Consider the following 20906-nt stretch of genomic DNA (forward strand, 5'->3'; position numbering starts at 1 on the left):
CTTCCACTGATACAAGGCACTATTCCTTCCACTGACTCCAAGGATGAGACAATATCCCTTCCATTGATACCAACAATGGAGCATTATACCTCCCACTGACACTAACAATGGGGCACTGTTCCTTAAACGAACACCAATGATGGGGCACTATTCCTCCCACTGACACCAATGATGGGGCACTATTCCTCCCAAGGACACCAAGGATGGGGCACTATTCCTTCCACTGACACCAAGGATGGGGCACTATTCCTCCCACTGACACCAATGATGGGGCACTATTCCTCCCACTGACACCAATGATGGGGCACTATTCCTTCCACAGACACCAATGATGGGGCACTATTCCTTCTACAGACACCAATGATGGGGCACTATTCCTCCCACTGATACCAATGATGGGGCAATATTCCTCCCACTGACACCAATGATGGGGCACTATTCCTCCCACTGACACCAACAGTGGGGCACTATACCTCCCACTGACACCAATGATGAGGCACTATTCCTCCCACTGACACCAATGATGGGGCACTATTCCTCCCACCGACACCAATGATGAGGCACTATTCCTCCCACTGACACCAATGATGAGGCACTATTCCTCCCACTGACACCAATGATGAGGCACTATTCCTCCCACTGACATCAATGACCCACTTTGGATCAATATTAGCAGTCGTTCTCTGAGACCTAAAAATTATTTAAAGGGATCCTCTGAGGTAAAAAGGTTGAGAAAGGCTGGCCTAAACAAATAAGATTACATTTAAAAATTAAATACATTTAATCTGCCAATTAACTACCCAAGATCCTACTTTACCCGTGTTCTTCTGTAATATGTTTCTATCATGCTAGGTTTTAATAACTCTACATATTTAGTGTCCTTGGTAACAGTGGCTCCATATTCCATCTACCAGGTAATTTAGACAATTGAAAAGAACTAAGTCCAACAGCAACCCTGGTGGAACACTATAGCAGAACTTGGCCCTTTGGAATAGGTTTAATTTACAACCGCCCTTTGATTTCGGTCCTCTAACCAGTTTATTGCCCATATATTTATTCTTCCTTAGTCCTTGTATCAGGTTATTATGGGGAAGGGTGTCAAATGGCTTTGTGCAATCCAAATACAGTATCTCACAAAAGTGAGTACACCCCTCACTATTTTGTAAATATTTTATTCTATCTTTTCGTGTGACAACACTGAAGAAATGACACTTTGCTACAATGTAAAGTAGTGAGTGTACAGCTTGTATAAAAGTGTAAATTTGCTGTCCCCTCAAAATCACTCAACACACAGGCATTAATGTCTAAACTGCTGGCAACAAAAGTGAGTACACCCCTAAGTGAAAATGTCCAAATTGGGCCCAATTAGCCATTTTCCCTCCCCAATGTCATGTGACTCGTTAGTGTTACAAGGGCTAAGGTGTGAATGGGGAGCAGGTGTGTTAAATTTGGTGTTATCGCTCTCACTCTCTCATACTGGTCACTGGAAGTTCAACATGGCACCTCGTGGTAAAGAACTCTCTGAGGATCTGAAAAAAATAATTTTTGCTCTACATAAAGATGGCCTAGGCTATAAGAAGATTGCCAAGACCCTGAAACTGAGCTGTAGCAAAGTGGCCGAGACCATACAGCAGTATAACAGGACAGGTTCCACTCAGAACAGGCCTCGCCATGGTCGACCAAAGAAGCTGAGTGCACGTGCTCAGCGTCATATCCAAAGGAAATAGATGTATGAGTGCTGACAGCATTGCTGCAGAGGTTGAAGGGGTGGGGGGTCAGCCTGTCAGTGCTCAGACCTCTTCTAAAGATGATGCACAAGAAAGCCTGCAGTTTGCTGAAGACAAGCGGACTAAGGACATGGATTACTGGAACCATGTCCTGTGGTCTTATGAGACCAAGATAAACTTATTTGGTTCAGATGGTGTCAAGCATTTGTGGCAGCAACCAGGTGAGGAGTACAAAGACAAGTGTGTCTTGCCTACAGTCAAGCATGGTGGTGGGAGTGTCATGGTCTTGGGCTGCATGAGTGCTGCCGACACTGGGGAGCTACAGTTCATTGAGGGAACCATGAATGCCAACATGTACTGTGACATACTGAAGCAGAGCATGATCCCCTCCCTTCGGAGACCGGGCCGTAGGGCCGAATTCTAACATGATAACAACCCCAATCACATCTCCAAGACGACCACTGCCTTGCTAAAGAAGCTGAGGGTAAAGGTGATGGACTGGCCAAGCATGTCTCCTGACCTAAACCCTATTGGGCATCTGTAGGGCATCCTCAAAAGGAAGGTGGAGGAGCGCAAGGTCTCTAACATCCACCAGCTCCGTGATGTCGTCATGGAGGAGTGGAAGAGGATTCCAGTGGCAACCTGTGAAGCTCTGGTGAACTCCATGCCAAAGAGGGTTAAGGCAATGCTGGAAAATAATGGTGGCCACACAAAATATTGACACATCGGCACCAATTTGAACATTTTCAATTAGGGGTGTACTCACTTTTGTTGCCAGCGGTTTAGACATTAATGGCTGTGTGTTGAGTTATTTTGAGGGGACAGCAAATTTACACTGTTATACAAGCTGTACACTCACTATTTTACATTGTAGCAAAGTGTAATTTCTTCAGTGTTGTCACATGAAAGGATGTAATAAAACATTTACAAAAATGTGAAGGGTGTACTCACTTTTGTGAGATACTGTACATTACACCCCCAGTCCCAATAATATCTGTTAGGTTAGGACAGTCACTGCAAGGACACAGCTGCTGTGCCTTAACATGACATCCATGTGGGTGAGGGTACCTGTTCTTGAACGCACACAGGGCGAGTTCGAAGACACGCACCCACATGCGGATGTCATATTGGGACATGATGGTTGTGTTTGTGCAGCTACTGTGTCCCAAATGACATCAATAGGACTGCCTGCATGGGGGTGCAAGTGTGTTATCAACACCCAGGTCTATGGGTTCCTATGACCCATGATAACCACACGTACCCACATGGAATGGGACACAACGGCTGTGTCCGTGTAGCCGCTGTGTCCCAATAGACATCACTGGGACAGCCTGCATAGGGATGAGCAACCCTGGTGGAACGCCATGGCAGAATTTGGCCCTCTGGAATAGGTTTCGTTTACAACCACCCTTTGATTTCTGTCCTCTAACCAATTTATTGGCCATATATTTATTCTTCCTCAGTCCCTCTACTAGGCTATTATGGGGAAAGGTGTCAAATGGCTCTGTGCAATCCAAATACATTGCACCCGCAGTCCCATTGATGTCTATTAGGTTAGGACACAATAGCTGCATGGACACAGCTGCTGTGCCCCAATATGACATCCATATGGGTGAGGATGCCTGTCCCTGAAAGCACACAGGGGGATTTTGAGGACACACACCCACACTGATGTCATACTGGGACAAAACCCCTGTGTCCGTGCAGCTACTGTGTCCCAACAGACATCAATGGGAATGCCTGCACAGGGTTGCAAGTGTGTCGTGTCATCAACAACCAGGTCTATGGGTTTCTATGCTTCTATCACAAGAAAAAAAAACAATGTGCATGCGCAAGAGTGTCTCACCTCTGTGTAAAATCTTTAAACTCCAGAGGTAAGTTAGCCCTTTAAGTACCTGTGAACAGAGAAAGACTAGTCATAACCATTATTTACATCCTTAGCACTTTGACCTTGCAGCCTATATGCTCCGTAAGATTCAGCAGGATTTTTCTGCACTAAACAAATGGAAATAATAAATTATAGGAAACAACAGAAAAACAAAGGCTGCAAACACCTAGTGCATTATCCACAGCACTTTATTAAAAGGTAAAAGATACAAATTGTACTCACACACCAAAAAGGAATGATAGCGTAACATAAAATCCAAAAAAACAACCCTTGAACCCCATAGGTCCAAATGGATGTTGATACTAGCTAACGCGAGGACAACCCCTCTTCCTCGGAGCAGGAAGGTTTGGTCCCCAAAACATGTTCGAGGGCTGGTTATGCATTTTATTTTTGCTATCATTTCCATTGGGTTTGTGTGTACAATTTGTATCTTTTAGCCCTCAGTACCTTCAAGTGCACTACGATGAAATACCACATTTCTGAATTTTATTGCAGCTCACCACACCTCCCAGCTGCATTGTAGGGTGAAAAGGGCACAATTGTATTTTTTTTATTCCCTAGCAGTGATTTGCATTAATCCAGTGCAGGAAAACACAGGTCACCTATGATTGTAAAGGTTTTTTTTTAACAAACATGTTATATTTACCTGCTCTGTGTTATGGTTTTGCACAGGGCAGCCCCGATCCTCCATTTCTGGAGTTCCCCTTTGGGGCTCCTGGCTCCTCCTGCCTTCTGAGTGCCCCCATAGCAACTTGTGTGGGCTCGCTCCCAAGCCCCAAGCTATCATGGGTTCCTATGACCCATGATAACCACACGTACCCACATGGAATGGGACACAACGGCTGTGTCCGTGTAGCCGCTGTGTCCCAATAGACATCACTGGGACAGCCTGCATAGGGATGAGCAACCCTGGTGGAACGCCATGGCAGAATTTGGCCCTCTGGAATAGGTTTCGTTTACAACCACCCTTTGATTTCTGTCCTCTAACCAATTTATTGGCCATATATTTATTCTTCCTCAGTCCCTCTACTAGGCTATTATGGGGAAAGGTGTCAAATTTATTGGCCATATATTTATTCTTCATATATTGGCCATATATTTATTTATTCTATACTGTGTGCGTCTATGGACACACACACACACACACACAGTTCGGCTCAGCCCTGCCCCGCCCCCTTGTCACTGGATTTGATTGAGAACAGCGGGAGCCAATGGTTTCTGCTGCTTTCACGGAGTCCAGTGAGGAGGATGAGAGAATAGCACCGCTTTCATTTGTGAATTATCGCACCTGTTGTCACCATTTCACCAAGCTGCTTGGCGATGGTCTTGCAGCCCATTCCAGCCTTGTGTAGGTCTACAATCTTGTCTCTGACATCCTTGGACAGCTCTTTGGTCTTGGCCATGGTAGAGAGAGATTGGAATCTGACTGATTGCTTCTGTGGACAGGTGTATTTTATACAGGTAACAAGCTGAGATTAGGAGGACTCCCTGTAAGAGAGTCCTCCTAATCTCAGCTCGTTACCTGTATAGAAAACACCTGGGAGCCAGAAATCCTGCTGATTGATAGGGGATCAAATACTTATTTTGATCATAAAAAGTGCAAATCAATTTATAACTTTTTTGAAATGCGTTTTTCTGGATTTTTTTGTTGTTATTCTGTTTCTCACTGTTAAAATAAACCGACCATTAAAGTGGTTGTAAACCTACTTTGGTAACTTGTGCCTATAGGTAAGCCTTTAATAAGGCTTTCCTAAAGGTGCTGTAAATATCTCCTAAATGTTGTTTAGGAGATATTTACATTGCATGCAGCCGATGACGTCATCGGCGCATGCGCCATGCGGTCTGAAGAAACGGCCGCCCGTGCTGTTTCTTCAGAGCCCTTGGCCGTGACGTCACGCGGCTCCAGCCACTAATACAGCTGGAGTCCGCAGACCCGGAAGGAAGACGGGTGAAGATGGATGCGGCCGGCAGTGGGGACAACGCGGGCTTCGTTGCAGGTGTCACATAATGTGCTAGTATGCGATGCATACTAGAACATTATGCATTTACTTTGCAGGGGAAAAAAAAAAAAAGGAAGAGTTTACTCCCTCTTTAAAATTATAGACTGATCATTTTTTTGTCAGTGGGAAAACATACAAAATCAGCAGGGGATCAAATACTTTTTCCCCTCACTGTATGTAATTATTGCTATTTTATTTAAAATGTGTCCCCTTTTTTTAACACTGTCATCATTTTTAAAGGATTCCAAGCATGCTAAACATTTTAATTCTCATTACATTAGTCCCCTCCATACCTACTGTACTGCAAAGCCATGGATGTGCAAGACCCAGGATCGTAAACCTATTACAGAGATTATTAGAGATACTTACAGCAACTGAAATCCTTCCTAAAACCTGCTCTGGAATCTTCCTGTACACATCCAACGATCCTCCTGTGTTGTGAAAAAGAAACCAAATATACTAGATTGCCAGGTTCTATGTAAAGTCTGTGTTTAAGGTTACCATTAGTCCCAAACAGTTTGGAACAAGGTTATGGTTTCCAATTAACTTAGCAAGAAATAGGTAAGAGATAATGCATTGTAACAGGTATGTAAACTGACATGTTGGCACCCACAGTCATGGCCAAAAATATTGGCACCCCTCCATTTCTGTTGGGTAATACACCTCTTCGCCCAGAAAAATGTTGCAATTACAAATGTTTAGGCATTCTCACGTTTATTTCTTTTGTTTGTATTGGTGATCGACCGATATCGGTTTTTCATACCGATATTTTGGCCAATACATATCTGTATCGGCCGATATTTTTGTACAAGAAAAAAAAAACTCTTGTTGAGGGATCTGGGGGTCTAAAAGACCCCAAACCCCTCCTCTGCACTTAAAAGCAATCAAAACGCCAAGTTTGGCTGTTTAGAATGCGGTCATTTTTTTGAATCTGGCGCCAGACAGTACCCGGAAGTGATGTCACTCATGACATCACTTCCGGGTTTTTGCATGGAGACCCGATCAGAGATGAATGCGGCTTTGATTGGGTCTTCGGTGGCCATGCAGGCTGGTTGCCCGGGTCTCTTGGTGGGAAAGGAGACACGGGCGAGCCGCGGAAGGCGGCGGGAGGGGGTCGTCCCCTCCTGCTTCTTGTAATGACAGCCGAGCGGCTTCATTACAAGACAGCCGACCGTCGGCTATGGATGCCGGTACCGGGGTGATGCCTCTAGCTGCAGGCATCACTCCGGTACAAGCACTTTCCTGAAATATCGTCAATATCGGTGGTGGCCGACTCTCGGTCGATCTCTAATTAGTATGACACAAAAAAGTGGAGAAACAAAAAGCCAAATCTGACACACTGTGTGTAAAACTCCAAAAATGGACTGGACAAAATTATTGGCACCCTCAATTTAATATTTGGTAGCACACCCCTTGGAAAAGATAACTGGTCAATCGTTTCCTGTAACCATCAATGAGTTTCTTAGACCTCTCTACTGGAATTTTGGGACACTCTTCTTTCTCCAACTGCTCCAGGTCTCTCAGATTGGAAGGGTTCCTTTTCCCAACTGCTGTTTTGAGATCTCTCCACAGTTGTTCTATGGGATTTAGATCTGGACTCATTGCTGGCCAGTTCAGTACTCTCCAGCACTTTGTCTTAAAACAATTTCTGGGTGCTTTTTGATGGTCGCTTAGGGTTATTGTCCGACTATAAGACCCATGACCTCTGACAGAGACCCAACTTTCTGACAGTGGGCCCTATATTTCACCCCAGAATTCTTTGGTAGTCTTCAGATTTCATAATGCCATGCACATGGTCAAAACATCCAGTGCCTGAAGCAGCAAAGCAACCCCAAAACATCAGCGAACCTCCACCGTGTGTGACTGTAGGGACTGTATTATTTTCTTTAAAAGGCCTCATTTTTTTTTTTCTGAAAACAAAAAGCCACCAAAAAGCTGTAATTTTGGTTCATCTGTCCACAGCACATTCTTCCAAAAGGATTTTGGCTTCCTCAGGTAAGTTTTGGTAAACTTTGTGATACATTTTTTGCTTTGGTCCACATCCCGGGAGATTAGCTACAGTGCCATGGACTGTAAACTTCTTGACGGTGTCAGCAGAGCAATGGATGGTGCCAGTAGGGCAGAGATTGGAGTCACTAGGGCACTTAGGAGTTTCTGGAATATCATTTTCTTCATGCTCCATCACTGGCCTGCAAAGCCCCAAACAACTCTGCTCAATTCACCCATTGAAGGTATACTGCAATGTATGCAAAGATATACATGCTTTATTTTCTTAGAGGCCAAAATTACTATCGCAGGAGCATGGAGAAAACCCAGAGTCTTTGACACAGGTTAGAAGGAAGATTCTGTGGATAATGATCCGTGATAAAACTGTTGCAAGGTAATGTAATCAGCACACCACGGATCTCCAGAACGGTTTTCGGAGCCTGAAGAAGAGGTCCTGCAAGGCTCCGAAACGTTGCTTCTATTATAAAGATGTGATCGCTGAATAAAGCTTTGGACCCGTTCTGGAGATCCGTGGAGTGATGGTGACATTATCTTGCTCTGATTAACTTCCGTTCCAGCCAGCTGTTGCTGAAGCCCTCAACATCCACAGGCATTTTGCAGGAATGTGTGTGCTGGGAATAGTATGTATGATAAAATTGCTGGGGTCATTAATGATACATCCAAAAAATTTGACAATAAATGGGACCTATGGGCTCAATAAATTCAAAACTCTCCACTAACTAAAGCAATCCTGGCGGAAAGTGGAGGCAACCAGACCTGACTTTTCTCTTTTTTCCTTTATCTTTTCTTTACTCTTCCTCCAGCCCTGGCTTCTCTTTATTCTTTACTAGGGCCTTGTTATACTTATGCTTGATTAGGCATCATTGCTTATGTTTCATGGCATGTCCTTGTAACTTTTTTTTTTTTTTTTTTAGATTACTCTCTTACTACGCATATAGGTTATCATGAAATTGTATGATGTCTGGTGGAAACTAAAACTTTATTGTGGAATTAGGTGCAACTCTGTTGTTGATGTCAAACCTCTTCTTACTGTAATACGCTCTTTGTATGCTAACTTTGTACTTATCTTACACTTAAAAATCTTGAATAAAAGCTTATTGAAAAAACCCCCCAGAAAATTAGAAGTAGGTCCTTCAAAGCCGTGTTTAGTAAAAATCAAAATTAGGAGGAAATATCTGAAAGCCCATGGGGCTTAGTCATGGAGCACTAAGCCATGTGGGTGGGGCGAAACGTGTTTGGGAGCGTGGCTGGACAGAGCTGGGCTGAGGCTGCTTTTACTCTGCTGGGGACTGTCGAGTCTTCTTGGTGTGCGGCACTCGGAACTTTCTCTTTCTCATATGCAATTCTCTGAATGGTGACTGTGTTGACGGCTGACCTCCTGTGTTCAGAAAGCAGGAGCACAGCCACTCGGCATCTGAAGCCAGTGGAGATCACTCTAGTAGTATTGGTGTAGTAGTGGTGTCTACTACAGGGATTTCAAGCTGTTAGCGGGATCCCACAGGTATAATTTATGCATAGTTACATTGGTCCAAGCTTGCTTCATTGGACCAATGTAAAAATATGTCACACCTGGAATCCTTCCCTAAGGCTTGACAGAGACTAGTGAATCCAAACGGCATTAATAATGGCTGGTTGATGTTTGCAACAGTTGGGTGTTGGGAATTATGGCAGTGAAATCTAGCTGTTGGAGTATGCATATAAAAAGCACGGGCTGACAATAGCAGCCGACTTGGCTAACAAGGTTGCAACCATAACAAAAGTACTAATTTTGGATATACTTTGGATGCAATAACAGTTAGGAAACCGAAAGAAGTCTCCATTGATACTGATATAAGGGACAGGAGTTAGATTTTAGCTTCTAGAGGCCTGAATTATATTCATGAGGCTCTGGTTCCTACTGAACTTGGGTTACTTCCTAATAATAAAAGACTACAAGATGGCTTTCCCTCCTGTTAAATTATCCACTTGACCTCGGGAAGACTTACACCTCTTCATGACCAGGCCATTGTTTGCGATACGGCACTGCATTACTTTAACTGGCAATTGTGCAGTCATGCAACACTGTACATAATAACAAATGTATGTAATTTTTTTCCTCAAAAATAGAGCTTTCTTTTGGTGGTATTTGATTACTTAATTTATTTATTTTTTTGCGCTATAAACAAAAAGAAAAACTGACAATTTTTATATATAGATAGATAGATATCTATATATATATCTATATATATATATATATATATATATATATATATATATATAGATATATATATATATATATATATATATATATAGATATATATATTTATTTATATTTTTTTTACTTTCTACTATAAAACATATCCAATATAAAAATTAAAAAAAAATCGAATTTCTTCATAAATGTAAGCCAATATGAATTATGCTACATATCCCAATAAGCGTATACTGATTGGTTTGCGCAGCACGTCACGGGGAGTGGTTTGGAGAAGACTTGTAGGCTGAGGCCGCACCCTTGGCTGCAGGGTCTGGATGGGAAAGCGGTGATCCTTTTCACACATACAAGGCCTACTCTCCGGATAAGTATTTGCAGGGCTTTTTTTCATCAGGAACGTGGGGGGAACGCAGTTCCGGCACCCCCAGCACTGAATGTACAGTATGTAATGACATTGAGTGCTGAAGGGTCTATTATTGCAGGCTGCTGGAGGACCTATTGTCACTGCTGGGTATTTCCTTACGGTGGTTTCTATTCTTGCTGGGGGATCTGTTGTTCCAGGAAGCAAACTATTGTTGCAGTAGGGGTTCTGTTGTTGCTGGCAAAGGTGTGAACCTAGCAATAATTTTGCTTTCTGCCCATATACCACCTTCTAATTAACTACAGGTGGTTCAAAGTGCAGCAGTTGTGTAATAAAATCAATAAACGACACAAAGCAATCACAGATAATCTTAAATTAATACTTGCTTGCCATAGATTACTGCACTTCATGGTGCTTACCGAAGAATCCCAACAGTGTGTATACTTAGCTGATTAAACTCACCATCCATAAACTCTGTACAGATAGAAATTCGATTCTCTGCAAAAAACGCTCCGTAAAACCCGATTATGTACGGAGAATCGCACTGCAAAACAAAAGGAGAGTGGTGCTGTCAGAAAACAGAGCGCCGTTTGTGACAATTCCCAATGTGGAGTCGCCAAGCTCACGCACCTTGTACAGAATCTCCAGCTCTGACATAATCTGTCTCTGCAGCTCCACAGTAATGTCTAACGGGATGACCTATGGAGAACAGACACAAAACACTTGTCACTGATTGATACTGTGTGTTTGGCTTGCCACGGATAGCAGCGGTATACTCCATTATAAGCCCTCCAACAAGCCAAGGCTTGTGCTGTCACACTGCTACAAGTGTGCTCTTCTCTGCTTGCTGATGAGAATCAACCAACAGCCCCTATATCAAAGTCTCAGTAAGCACGGTACAAGGAGATTAAAACTAAGAGGGGGGCGAGGATTTTTTTTTTACACATCACAATGAAGGCGCTAAATAGTATGGACACTCGTCCTGTACATGTAATGGAACATACCCCATCAGTCACACGCTGATCCGTAGTTCTGCATTGTGAGGACAGAAAGGGCCTGCCCACATTATGAAATGATGATGAGAGCAACAGAGACCTGCCAGAGCGGGGAATAAGGTAAGTATTACAGTTTATTCCTCTACCTCTAGATTTAATTATCCTTTAATCATTGTAGTGCGGAGGGGTTCACTACGTGGTGTGACAGTGTTGGACCCTACCACAGTGTAAAAAGAGGTAAATGACATGCAAGATTCTCAAGGATGTAGACTAAGAAGCTACAGAATGGTTAATATGAGTGGAGAAAATGCATTTTTTTCTGGTTTTCATCAGGTTTTGTAATTCCCGCATTGGGTTTTGGAAACCAAAAGTTTCGAAGAGCTTTGGGAGTGAAGAAGCCTCTAACCATTATCCAGGTTTTACTGGAGACTAGCAGGCTGTGTCTTTATAGTCCAGAAAAAGATTAGTGCTATTCAGCACCCTACTCCTGCGCTCAGAACCTGGTCCTCAGGCTGCCTCAATCCTGGAACTTGTATTCAAACTTGGCATCCACTATGGCTGGGCTTTGCTGCCCCCTACGACCGGGGTGGTCGACCAAAACATTGTAATACAAAACAAAGAAAGGGCGCACCAGCCTAGCGCATTATCCTCAGCAGGTTTATTAGAAATGAAAAGATAAAAATCAGCTACTCACAAACAAACGTAAAAGTCAAGCTTATCAGTTCCACAGAGTAGCATCATAGCAGAAGTCCGATAACTTCATGAAAGCAAAGGGCTGACGCGTTTTCGAGGCCGTGCCTCTTCCTTGAGGCTCTGAGGAAGAGGCACGGCCTCGAAAACGCGTCAGCCCTTTGCTTTCATGAAGTTATCGGGCTTCTGCTATGATGCTACTCTATGGAACTGATGAGCTTGACTTTTACGTTTGTTTGTGAGTAGCTGATTTCTATCTTTTCGTTTCTAATAAACCTGCTGAGGATAATGCGCTAAGCTTGTGCGCCCTTTCTTTGTTTTGTATTACTGTGTCTTTATAGTCAAGGACCTGACATTAGTTCAGGGCTCCACCTAAGACACAGGTGTCCCCTGTTCAGAGGTTGGGCAGGGGCCAGAGCAACATGGAGCTGGAAGAGAGAGAGTTGCAAAAGGCACAGAGTTGAACCTGAGCACAGAGGTGCTGTGTAACGCTCGGAGGGACCAGCCAAAGGCCAAAGCTTGAGCAGTGGTGCTGTGAAAGGAACCCAGGAGGCTTACGTTGCTTTCCTTTTGTGTTCTGAAGTGATAACCCTTTTGTTTTTGTGGGAACTTTTACTTTCTTTTTAAATAAAAGTGTGCCAACAAGCCTTAAAACAATATTTGCTGGCTTAACTGAACTCATTGTTTTACTGGACTGGACCGAACCAATGTTTGTTTTACATACCGCCATAACCAATGGCTATGGACCTTTTCTATTTACATCAGACTGCTCCTGCTTCTTCTACCTCTGAGGATACACTTTGGCCCGTAATGGTGTCCGTGTAGTGTATGGTGGGACTCTCTGTGACAATTTTTAATCAATTGGATGTTTTTTATACTGATTTTTGGACTGGTTTAATGTGACTTTACACACTGGTTACCTAAGACCTTTTACATACCCCTGAAGAAGAGGAAGTACAGACTTTACTCAAAATGCATGAGATGTTGGGCTTTTCCCCCTATTTCTGCAGGGGGAGGGGGGATCTTGTACAGGGCCGGGACAGGGGTGGGCAGGAGGAGTGGCTGCCCTGGGCACTGTGATTTTTTTTTTTTTTTTTGGGGGGGGGGGGTTGTGCTAGTAGGGATGAGTGAGGGGGGGGGTTTGTGCTAGAGGGGGACATTTTATTTGGGGGGAGGGGGAGAATTTGAGATAGGAAGGAGAGATAGCATTTGTGCTGAGGGGATTGCAGCAGAGGAATCTGATTTGTTCTGTGAGAAGGGAGAATTTATGCTTAGCGAAGCATGCAGATTAGTGCTCAGTTTTTTTTTTTGGGGGGATGGGGGGGGATGCACACACACAGTGCTCATCAATCTTAAAGGGGGGTGGCATATTCGCCCTGGGCTCTAGAAGACCTTGTCCTAGCACTCATTTTGTTTGTATGTTACTTTTGCTATATTGTTTCCCCCTAAATGGGGCAGAACTCCTTATGCATGAATCACAAGACTGTAGGTCTATATCATAACTACCAGCCAGTGGTTATTGTATTTTATAAAGTATATAAAAATAATACGCTCAACTAAATGATATAAATTTCAAACAAAGTCTATTAAATGTAGTTGATAAAAGGTGAAGACCCCCGCAACAGCTTCAGTGGGAAAGATAGATACACACAGCACCACAGTAATGAGGCAAAGTCAAAGCCAGAGTCATGAGAGGTGCCTCTCATGATGTCAGATTATGACGAAACACGTACGTCAGGGCCTATGACGTATGACACAAGCACGCTAGACGACGTGGCCATTTTGAGAGTTTGTTTTAATATGCATTTTAATCACCATATACATGTGAGTTTGCTACTTTTCTAGTAAAGTGATCCTTGTTTTCAAGCATACTGCACTATGGTACTCTTCATTTATACTTTTTGCGGTAAATGCTTAATGTGCAGCATTGCCATCTTTGGACCTACCACATGGACGACCCCAGGGGGGCTCCTAATCACAATTGATTACTACCATTGCGGACCTATGGTGAGGATCCATATATGTATTCTACCTGGCACCTGGGCCTTTCCTAGGGAGGATTGGCAGATCCCGCCCACCCCTTTTCGTTTGCACTTGGTTTAATTGATACCTCTGTATTGGATCCTTTATGTGGACTTCTACATATAACTTTTGTGGCACTCGGATCTCTCTAGTTAATGGTCGATAGTTCCCATCTATCCCTTAATTTTTGTATTTCACTTTCTTGATGCCTGTTTCCTGATGGCGATCCCATTCCTAGTCATTGATCTGGACGCCACAGACTGAACATTTTATTTTGGATCAGAGCATTTCTCACATCTTTTAGGGTCTACGCATACAATACACCTTTTTATATATAGGGGAGGGGGGAGGAAAAGAAAGGGGGGGGAACCAATAGGGAAAAATAGGGAATAAATGGGACTTTAAATGAGACTCTTGCCATTGAGTCTCCATCCCTATGTATACATAAAATATAGAACACATAGTGCTCAAAAAGAGTTTGGGACTTTGTATGAAATGGGGCCAGTTTGCACATGATGTTGTGAATAGTAATTCATATACATATGCTGGTAAGCACAAGACAAGTATAGAATTCATTAACATCACGTGTTTATTAATATGTAAGAATGGCAGTTGACATCATAGTACAAATACAATACAACAGCAGTAAATAGGAATAAAAAGGTATGTATATGTAAAATCTGATAAAACCTTAAATAATGTTTACAGACAATAAGGAAGTATTACAAATAATAATAATTGAGATGAATGAAAAAGAAGTATATGCATGATGAAACTTGTAGGTGAATTGTTTGCCTCATAAGCTCGACGCGTTTCGTGAAATACATTTTCACTTCCTCAGGAGCAGGCTGGTTTCAGGGCGATTTTACAACCTCATTGACATTCAATATTCATGTGTAAGTTATATTTCTTACGCAATAATTACATTATATCCTTTCATTGGATGCAATATCATTTATGTATATGTATATTTTTTAGATACTATGATTATGCCTGCTCCTGAGGAAGTGAAAATGTATTTCACGAAACGCATCGAGCTTATGAGGCAAACAATTCACCTACAAGTTTCATCATGCATATACTTCTTTTTCATTCATCTCAATTATTATTATTTGTAATACTTCCTTGGATAAGATATATGGATAAGATATATGGCCAAAGTAAAGAAATGATGCTGGGCTTATGGCAGCTAGCTGCTGCCATAACACCAGTATTTAACGTCAAAGTAATGACGTATATTTACTATGGGTCGGTCGTCACGTGGTTTGATTTTTTTAAAAGTGTTACTAAACCCACAACAGTAAAATCAGTCTGTATATGCAGTTATACTCGTGGAACCTAATGGGTTAATCCACTGCATTGTGTAAAAAGGCTGTATGATCCTCCTTAGCAGGGTCAGCCTGCACATGCTCAGTTTGGTGTGTATTGCTAGAGAGTTTTTTTGGGACGGAGCATGTGATAAGCACAGGACCAATCAGCACTGTCCAGACAGAGTATCAGGGGTCCTGCATTCTGATAGGACAGCCAGTGCAGTATAAAAACTCATCTTAAAAGCTTTCAGCAGACACTGATAGAAGTCACAAGACTGCTAAGTATAAACTGCTGTTGAGAAAAAGTATTTAGCAGTTTATATTTACTAAAATTATTCAATTTCCATGTTCTGTGTACAGTGGATGACCAGATATAGTGAATGCAGGCTCCTGGGGAGACCAGATATGGTGAATGTGGGCTCCTGGGGAGACCAGATATGGTGAGTGAATGCAGGCTCCTGGGGAGACCAGATATATAGTCAATTCGGGCTCCTGGGGAGACCAGATATATAGTCAATTCGGGCTCCTGGGGAGACCAGATATAGTGTATGCAGGCTCCTGGGTAGACCAGATATGGTGAATGCAGGCTCCTGGGGAGACCAGATATGGTGAATGCAGGCTCCTGGGGAGACCAGATATGGTGAATGCAGGCTCCTGGGGAGACCAGATATAGTGAATGCAGGCTCCTGGGGAGACCAGATATAGTGAATGCAGGCTCCTGGGGAGATCAGAAATAGTGAATGCAGGCTCCTGGGGAGACCAGATATAGTGAAAGCAGGCTTCTGGGGAGACCAGATATGGTGAATGCAGGCTCCTGGGGAGACCAGATATGGTGAAAGCAGGCTCCTGGGCAGATCAGATATAGTGAATGCAGGCTCCTGGGGAGACCAGATATAGTGAATGCAGACTTCTGGGTTTAGTAACACTAAGTTTTTAATTTATAATCAACAAATTGCTGCTGGCTTTACTGTTCTTATGCCTACAGGGGGTGCTAACGACTATTTTACAAAGTATTTTTTTAAGTATGCTTAATAAAATGGTGTCACATTTTTACATTATTCTTGCCTGGTAAAATACAAGGGGACACCTCCTATTCGTATGAACTCGGAAGTATTACACCTTAATTGAAACCTCAACTATCAGAAAGGGTATTTTTTAAAAATTCCCAGAGTTCAGCATTAACCGGTTGCCGACCGCCGCACGACTATATACTGCGGTGGTCAGCCCCGGCCAGGCAGAGTGACGTATGGGTACTCGCCTGTCACTGACTTGAGAGCCAATTGCGGGCGGGCGCGCGCCCGCCGAGGCATGTGCCAGCCGCGGCTCGTTCACTGACAAGTCAGTGCGTGTGACCGCCGGTCACACTACGATCGCTCCGGTGAAGGGAGAAAGGCGGAGCGGCTTATGTAAACAAGCCGCCCGTCATTCTCCCTGGTGTAAAAATGAAGATCAGACGGTTCTACTATGTAGGACCGTTGATCTTTGTTTTTACACCAATAGCCATGTCCCTATACAGTTAGAATCACGCCCCTAGGACACACTTAACCCCTCCCTCTACAATACAGTTAACCCCTTCCCTGCCAGTGTCATTTTTGCAGTAACAGTGCATATATATAGCACTGATTACTGCAGTAATGTCACTGGTAACCCCAAAAGTGTCAAAAATGTCAGTCGAGGGTCCGATCTGTCCGCCGCAATGTCGCAGTACCGAAAAAAAAATCGCAGATCGCTGCCATTACGCGTTAAAAAAAAAAAAAACACCAAAAATGACAAAAATCTTTTTCTTTGTTAGTAAACGCGATAACTTTTGCGCAAACCAATCAAAATACGCTTTTTGGGATTTTTTTTTAACCAAACATATGTAGCATAAAACAAATTGGTCGAAAATGTTAAAAAATCTAGATTTTTACATTTTTTTTTGGGGAATTTCATATAAAAAAATGTGAAAAATATTGTTATTTTTGCAAAATTGACGCTCTTTTTTTGGTTTATAGCGCATGATCAAAAAATCGCACAGGTGATCAAATACCACCAAAAGAAAGCTCTGTTTGTGGGAAAAAAAGGACGTCAAATTCGTTTAGGTACAGCGTCGCACGACCGCGCAATTGTCCGTTAAATTCACGCAGTAAAAAATCGCAAAAACCCCCCTGGTCTTTTAGCAGCCAAATCCTCCGGGGCTTAAGTGGTTAAAAAAAAAACAAAAAAAAACACCTTCTACAAACAAAATCAGTCAATTATACTAAAGGGACATACCAATAGATTAAATAGCCTAACATAGTAGAGGTATTATAGATCATACAGAAAGGAGTCTATAGCGCCTTCTTTCATCCAGTTCAGGTGAACCTTATTGGAGCAGCTCCTACTATGGTTCCTCTTTTGGTTACGATCCATGTCTTTCATCTTAGCGCCTGATTCCAGCTGGTGCTACTTACTAGAAATTACATCTCCATCTACAATTTGTATAATTAATCAGAGAGTGGATTGATCTAATGGATTTGTCACCAGGGTTCTGTTTTACCTTCCTCTAGATCAACAGCTTTAGAATTAGATTGCCTTTCTCAACATGTTTCGGTTAACCTATGTTACTGATACCTACTGGTTATAGCGATAATCCATGCGCCTTAGTGTTCATTCCCTATTTACTTTCTGTTACAGAAAAGGTTGCAATAGGAGACTCCTGTGCCAGGTATGTAATGGCCCCAGAAGATAATGTTGCTGCTGGAATGGCCAAAAGATGTGGGCTGATTTACAAAAACAGAAGAACAAAAATAGCTGAGCATAACAACCCAGGGGGCGTGGCCAGGATATGACCTGAGCAGGACGTGTGCCGGATGAGCTCCAATCCTATCTGTTCCTGAATCATGGCCTTCCAGACTCACCCAGCTCTATGATTCCTTTACGTTTCCTCCAATGATTGTCCTGAGGTGTTCTCCTATGTCCCCCACAAAACTCAAGCTGGCTAAACCACCTGTCGGTTCTCCTTGAGCCTCCCAGCCAGTGGCCATCTTGAACACAAGGTCTTCCTGTTCGTCAGTCTCGGGGAGGCACGCAGACATCTCTGTGGGACATGGAGGTCACCGGCCCGATTCCTGCAGACCTTTTTGCGGTCATTACCTCCTGCAAGGAAACCCTTACCTCCAAAATTGACATGCTATCTACAGACATCAGCCTCATTCGGCATGACATGGAGAAGTATCAGGGACAGCTCTAAGAGGCTGAGTATCGTATATTCAGTATGGAGGGCACAGTCCAGACTGATTCCAGGGAGCTCCGGCCCCTGCAGCTCCAGGTAAAAGCTCTACAAGAGAAATCTGTGGATAGGGAAAACCGTAATAATTTGCGGGTGGTGGAAATCCCTGAAGGGGCAGAGGGCTCTAAACTCAATTCCTCACTAACCACCTGGGCCTGCACCAACATAACAACCCATTCCAAACCCGCAGGGCTTTGGTCGTCACTTGACCACTTTTGATGAACAAACTTTATCCCAGGTTCTTTCTAAAACCTACAGTCTATTGATCACCCCCTACTGAACAACCACATCTACCCTGTATAAAGCCCCGTACACAGGAGTCGAAATTCGGCAGGGAATTTTCGTCCGACGACCGATCTGCCGATTTTCGGCTTGTTAGTATGATGCTTCCGACAACTGACTCCGACTTTTCGGCTGAAAAAATCCTGGTGTGCAGGCTATATAATTTTTGTCGACCATCAAAACACGTCCGAATTTCGTCTCATTAGTACAGATTTCGATGGGGAAAAATCTTATGAGCAAGACTAGGCATGCTCAGAGATGAAAGAACACATAGAAAGCAATCCAACACATGACATCACTTCTGAAGTAGAATTCTGTCGTGCGGGAAAATTCGTGTGCAGTCTAGAGCACATTCCAACCAACAGACACCACTCTGGACAAAAGATGGACGACCGGTCGGCGGAAATTTGTTGCGTGTGTACGAGGCTTAAGTCTCTTGGAAAGGGAATTAAACCGCACTTTTATACGAGACCAACAAGAAAACATTATTAGATTCTCCCTTAAATTATTTGTTTGTACAAAGGTTCAAGAAACTAATTTTAACATTTTAATGAGTTGGTGCCATACTCCTTAAATGCTACATAAATTTAACCCAATACTACTGATTACTGTTGGAGATGCCAGGAGGGACACTACTCCATATTTTTTGGTCCTGCTTCAAGCTTGAATACGTCTGGAAAGAAGTCCAGAAAATTATCAAAAAATTCACTGATTATGAGATTCCTGACGATCCAGACTTTTTCTTACTGCATGTTTTGGTCATTCCGGCAAAAATTTATAAAAAAAAAAAAAAAATCGATTGTATGTTACCTCTTGAATGCTGCCAAGTCCTGAATTCCCCTTAATTGGAAAATTTCACAGCCACCGATCACCAGTTGTTGGCTTCATAAAGTGGATGAAATAAATAAGACTATAAATACTCCAAGTATTCAGCCCCCCTGGATTAAAACTTTGTAGAACCGCCTTTCACTGAAATTACAGATGCAAGTCTTTTTGGGGATGTCTCTACCAGCTTTGCACATCTAGAGAGTGAAATGTTAACCCATTCTTCTTTGCAAAATAGCGCAAGCTCTGTCAAATCGGATGGGGAGTGTCTGTGAACAGCAATGTTCATGTCTTGCCACAGATTCTCAATTGGATTTAGGTCTGGACTTTGACTGGGCCATTCTAAAACATGAATATGCTTTGAACAAAACCATTCCATTTTAGCTCTGGCTGGATGTTTAGGGTAATTTTCCTGCTGGAAGGTAAACCTCCACCCCAGTCTAAAGTCTTTTGCAGACTCTAACAGGTTTTCTTATAAGATTGCCCTGTATTTGGCTCCATCCAACTTCCCATCAACTCTGACCAGCTTCCCTCTCCCTGCTGAAGAAAAACATTCCCACAACATGCTGCCACCGCCATGTTTCACAGTGGGGGTGGTGTGTTCAGGGTGATTTGCAGCGTTAGTTTTCCCGCCACCAATAGCGTTTTGCTTTTAGGCCAAATAGTTCAATTTTGGCATCTGAGCAGAGCACCTTCTTCCACGTGTTTGCTGTGTCCCCCACATGGCTTCTCGCAAACTGTAAACGGAACTTCTTACGGCTTTCTTTCAAAAATTTGGCTTTCTTCTTTCCCCTCTTCCATAAAGGGCAGATTTGTGGAGCGCACGACTAATAGTTGTCCTGTGGACAGATTCTTCCACCTGAGCTGTGGATTTCTGCAGCTCCTCCAGATTTACCATGGACCTTTAGGCTGCTTCTCTAATGAATGCTCTCCTTGCCCAGCCTGTCAGTTTAGGTGGACAGCCATGTCTTGGCAGGTTTGCAGTTGTTCCATACTCTTTCCATTTTCAGATGATGGATTAAACTAAGGTTCTCTAACAAACCTCTGAGGTCTTCACAGAACAGCTGTATTTATACTAAGATTAAATTACAGACAGATAAGCTCTATTTACTAATTAGGTGACTTCTGAAGGCAATTGGTTTCACTATATTTTAGTTAGGGGTATCAAGAGTAAAGGGGGCTGAATACAAATCCACGCCACAGTTTTCAGATATTTATTTGTAAAACATTTTTAAAACCATTTATCATTTTCCTTCAACTTCACAATTATGTGCCACTTTGTGTTGATCTATCACATAAAAATCCCAATAAAATACATTTATATTTTTGGTTGTGACATAACAAAATGTGAAAAACAT

The 20906-nt window shown here is 42.9% G+C and overlaps 1 protein-coding gene and 1 long non-coding RNA gene across 2 annotated transcripts in view; one reads left to right on the forward strand and one right to left on the reverse strand.

Moving 5' to 3' along the window:
• The window catches only part of LOC309552212, a 603675-nt gene that overhangs the window by 211000 nt on the left and 371769 nt on the right, over positions 1-20906 (forward strand). The gene's annotated exons all lie outside the window — the stretch shown is intronic.
• Positions 1-20906, reverse strand: part of MAP2K5 (mitogen-activated protein kinase kinase 5) — a 308258-nt gene that overhangs the window by 98089 nt on the left and 189263 nt on the right. The window contains exons 10-13 of the mRNA XM_082253022.1: positions 10805-10873; positions 10637-10718; positions 5985-6046; positions 3574-3622 (exon numbers count right to left, since the gene is read on the reverse strand). Of these exons, the coding sequence (XP_082109148.1) occupies positions 3574-3622; positions 5985-6046; positions 10637-10718; positions 10805-10873 (262 nt within the window). The remainder of the gene's footprint in view (positions 1-3573; positions 3623-5984; positions 6047-10636; positions 10719-10804; positions 10874-20906) is intronic.

The sequence above is a fragment of the Pelophylax lessonae genome, assembly GCF_965119305.1.
Source record: "Pelophylax lessonae genome assembly, chromosome: 4".
Classification (NCBI taxonomy): domain Eukaryota; kingdom Metazoa; phylum Chordata; class Amphibia; order Anura; family Ranidae; genus Pelophylax; species Pelophylax lessonae.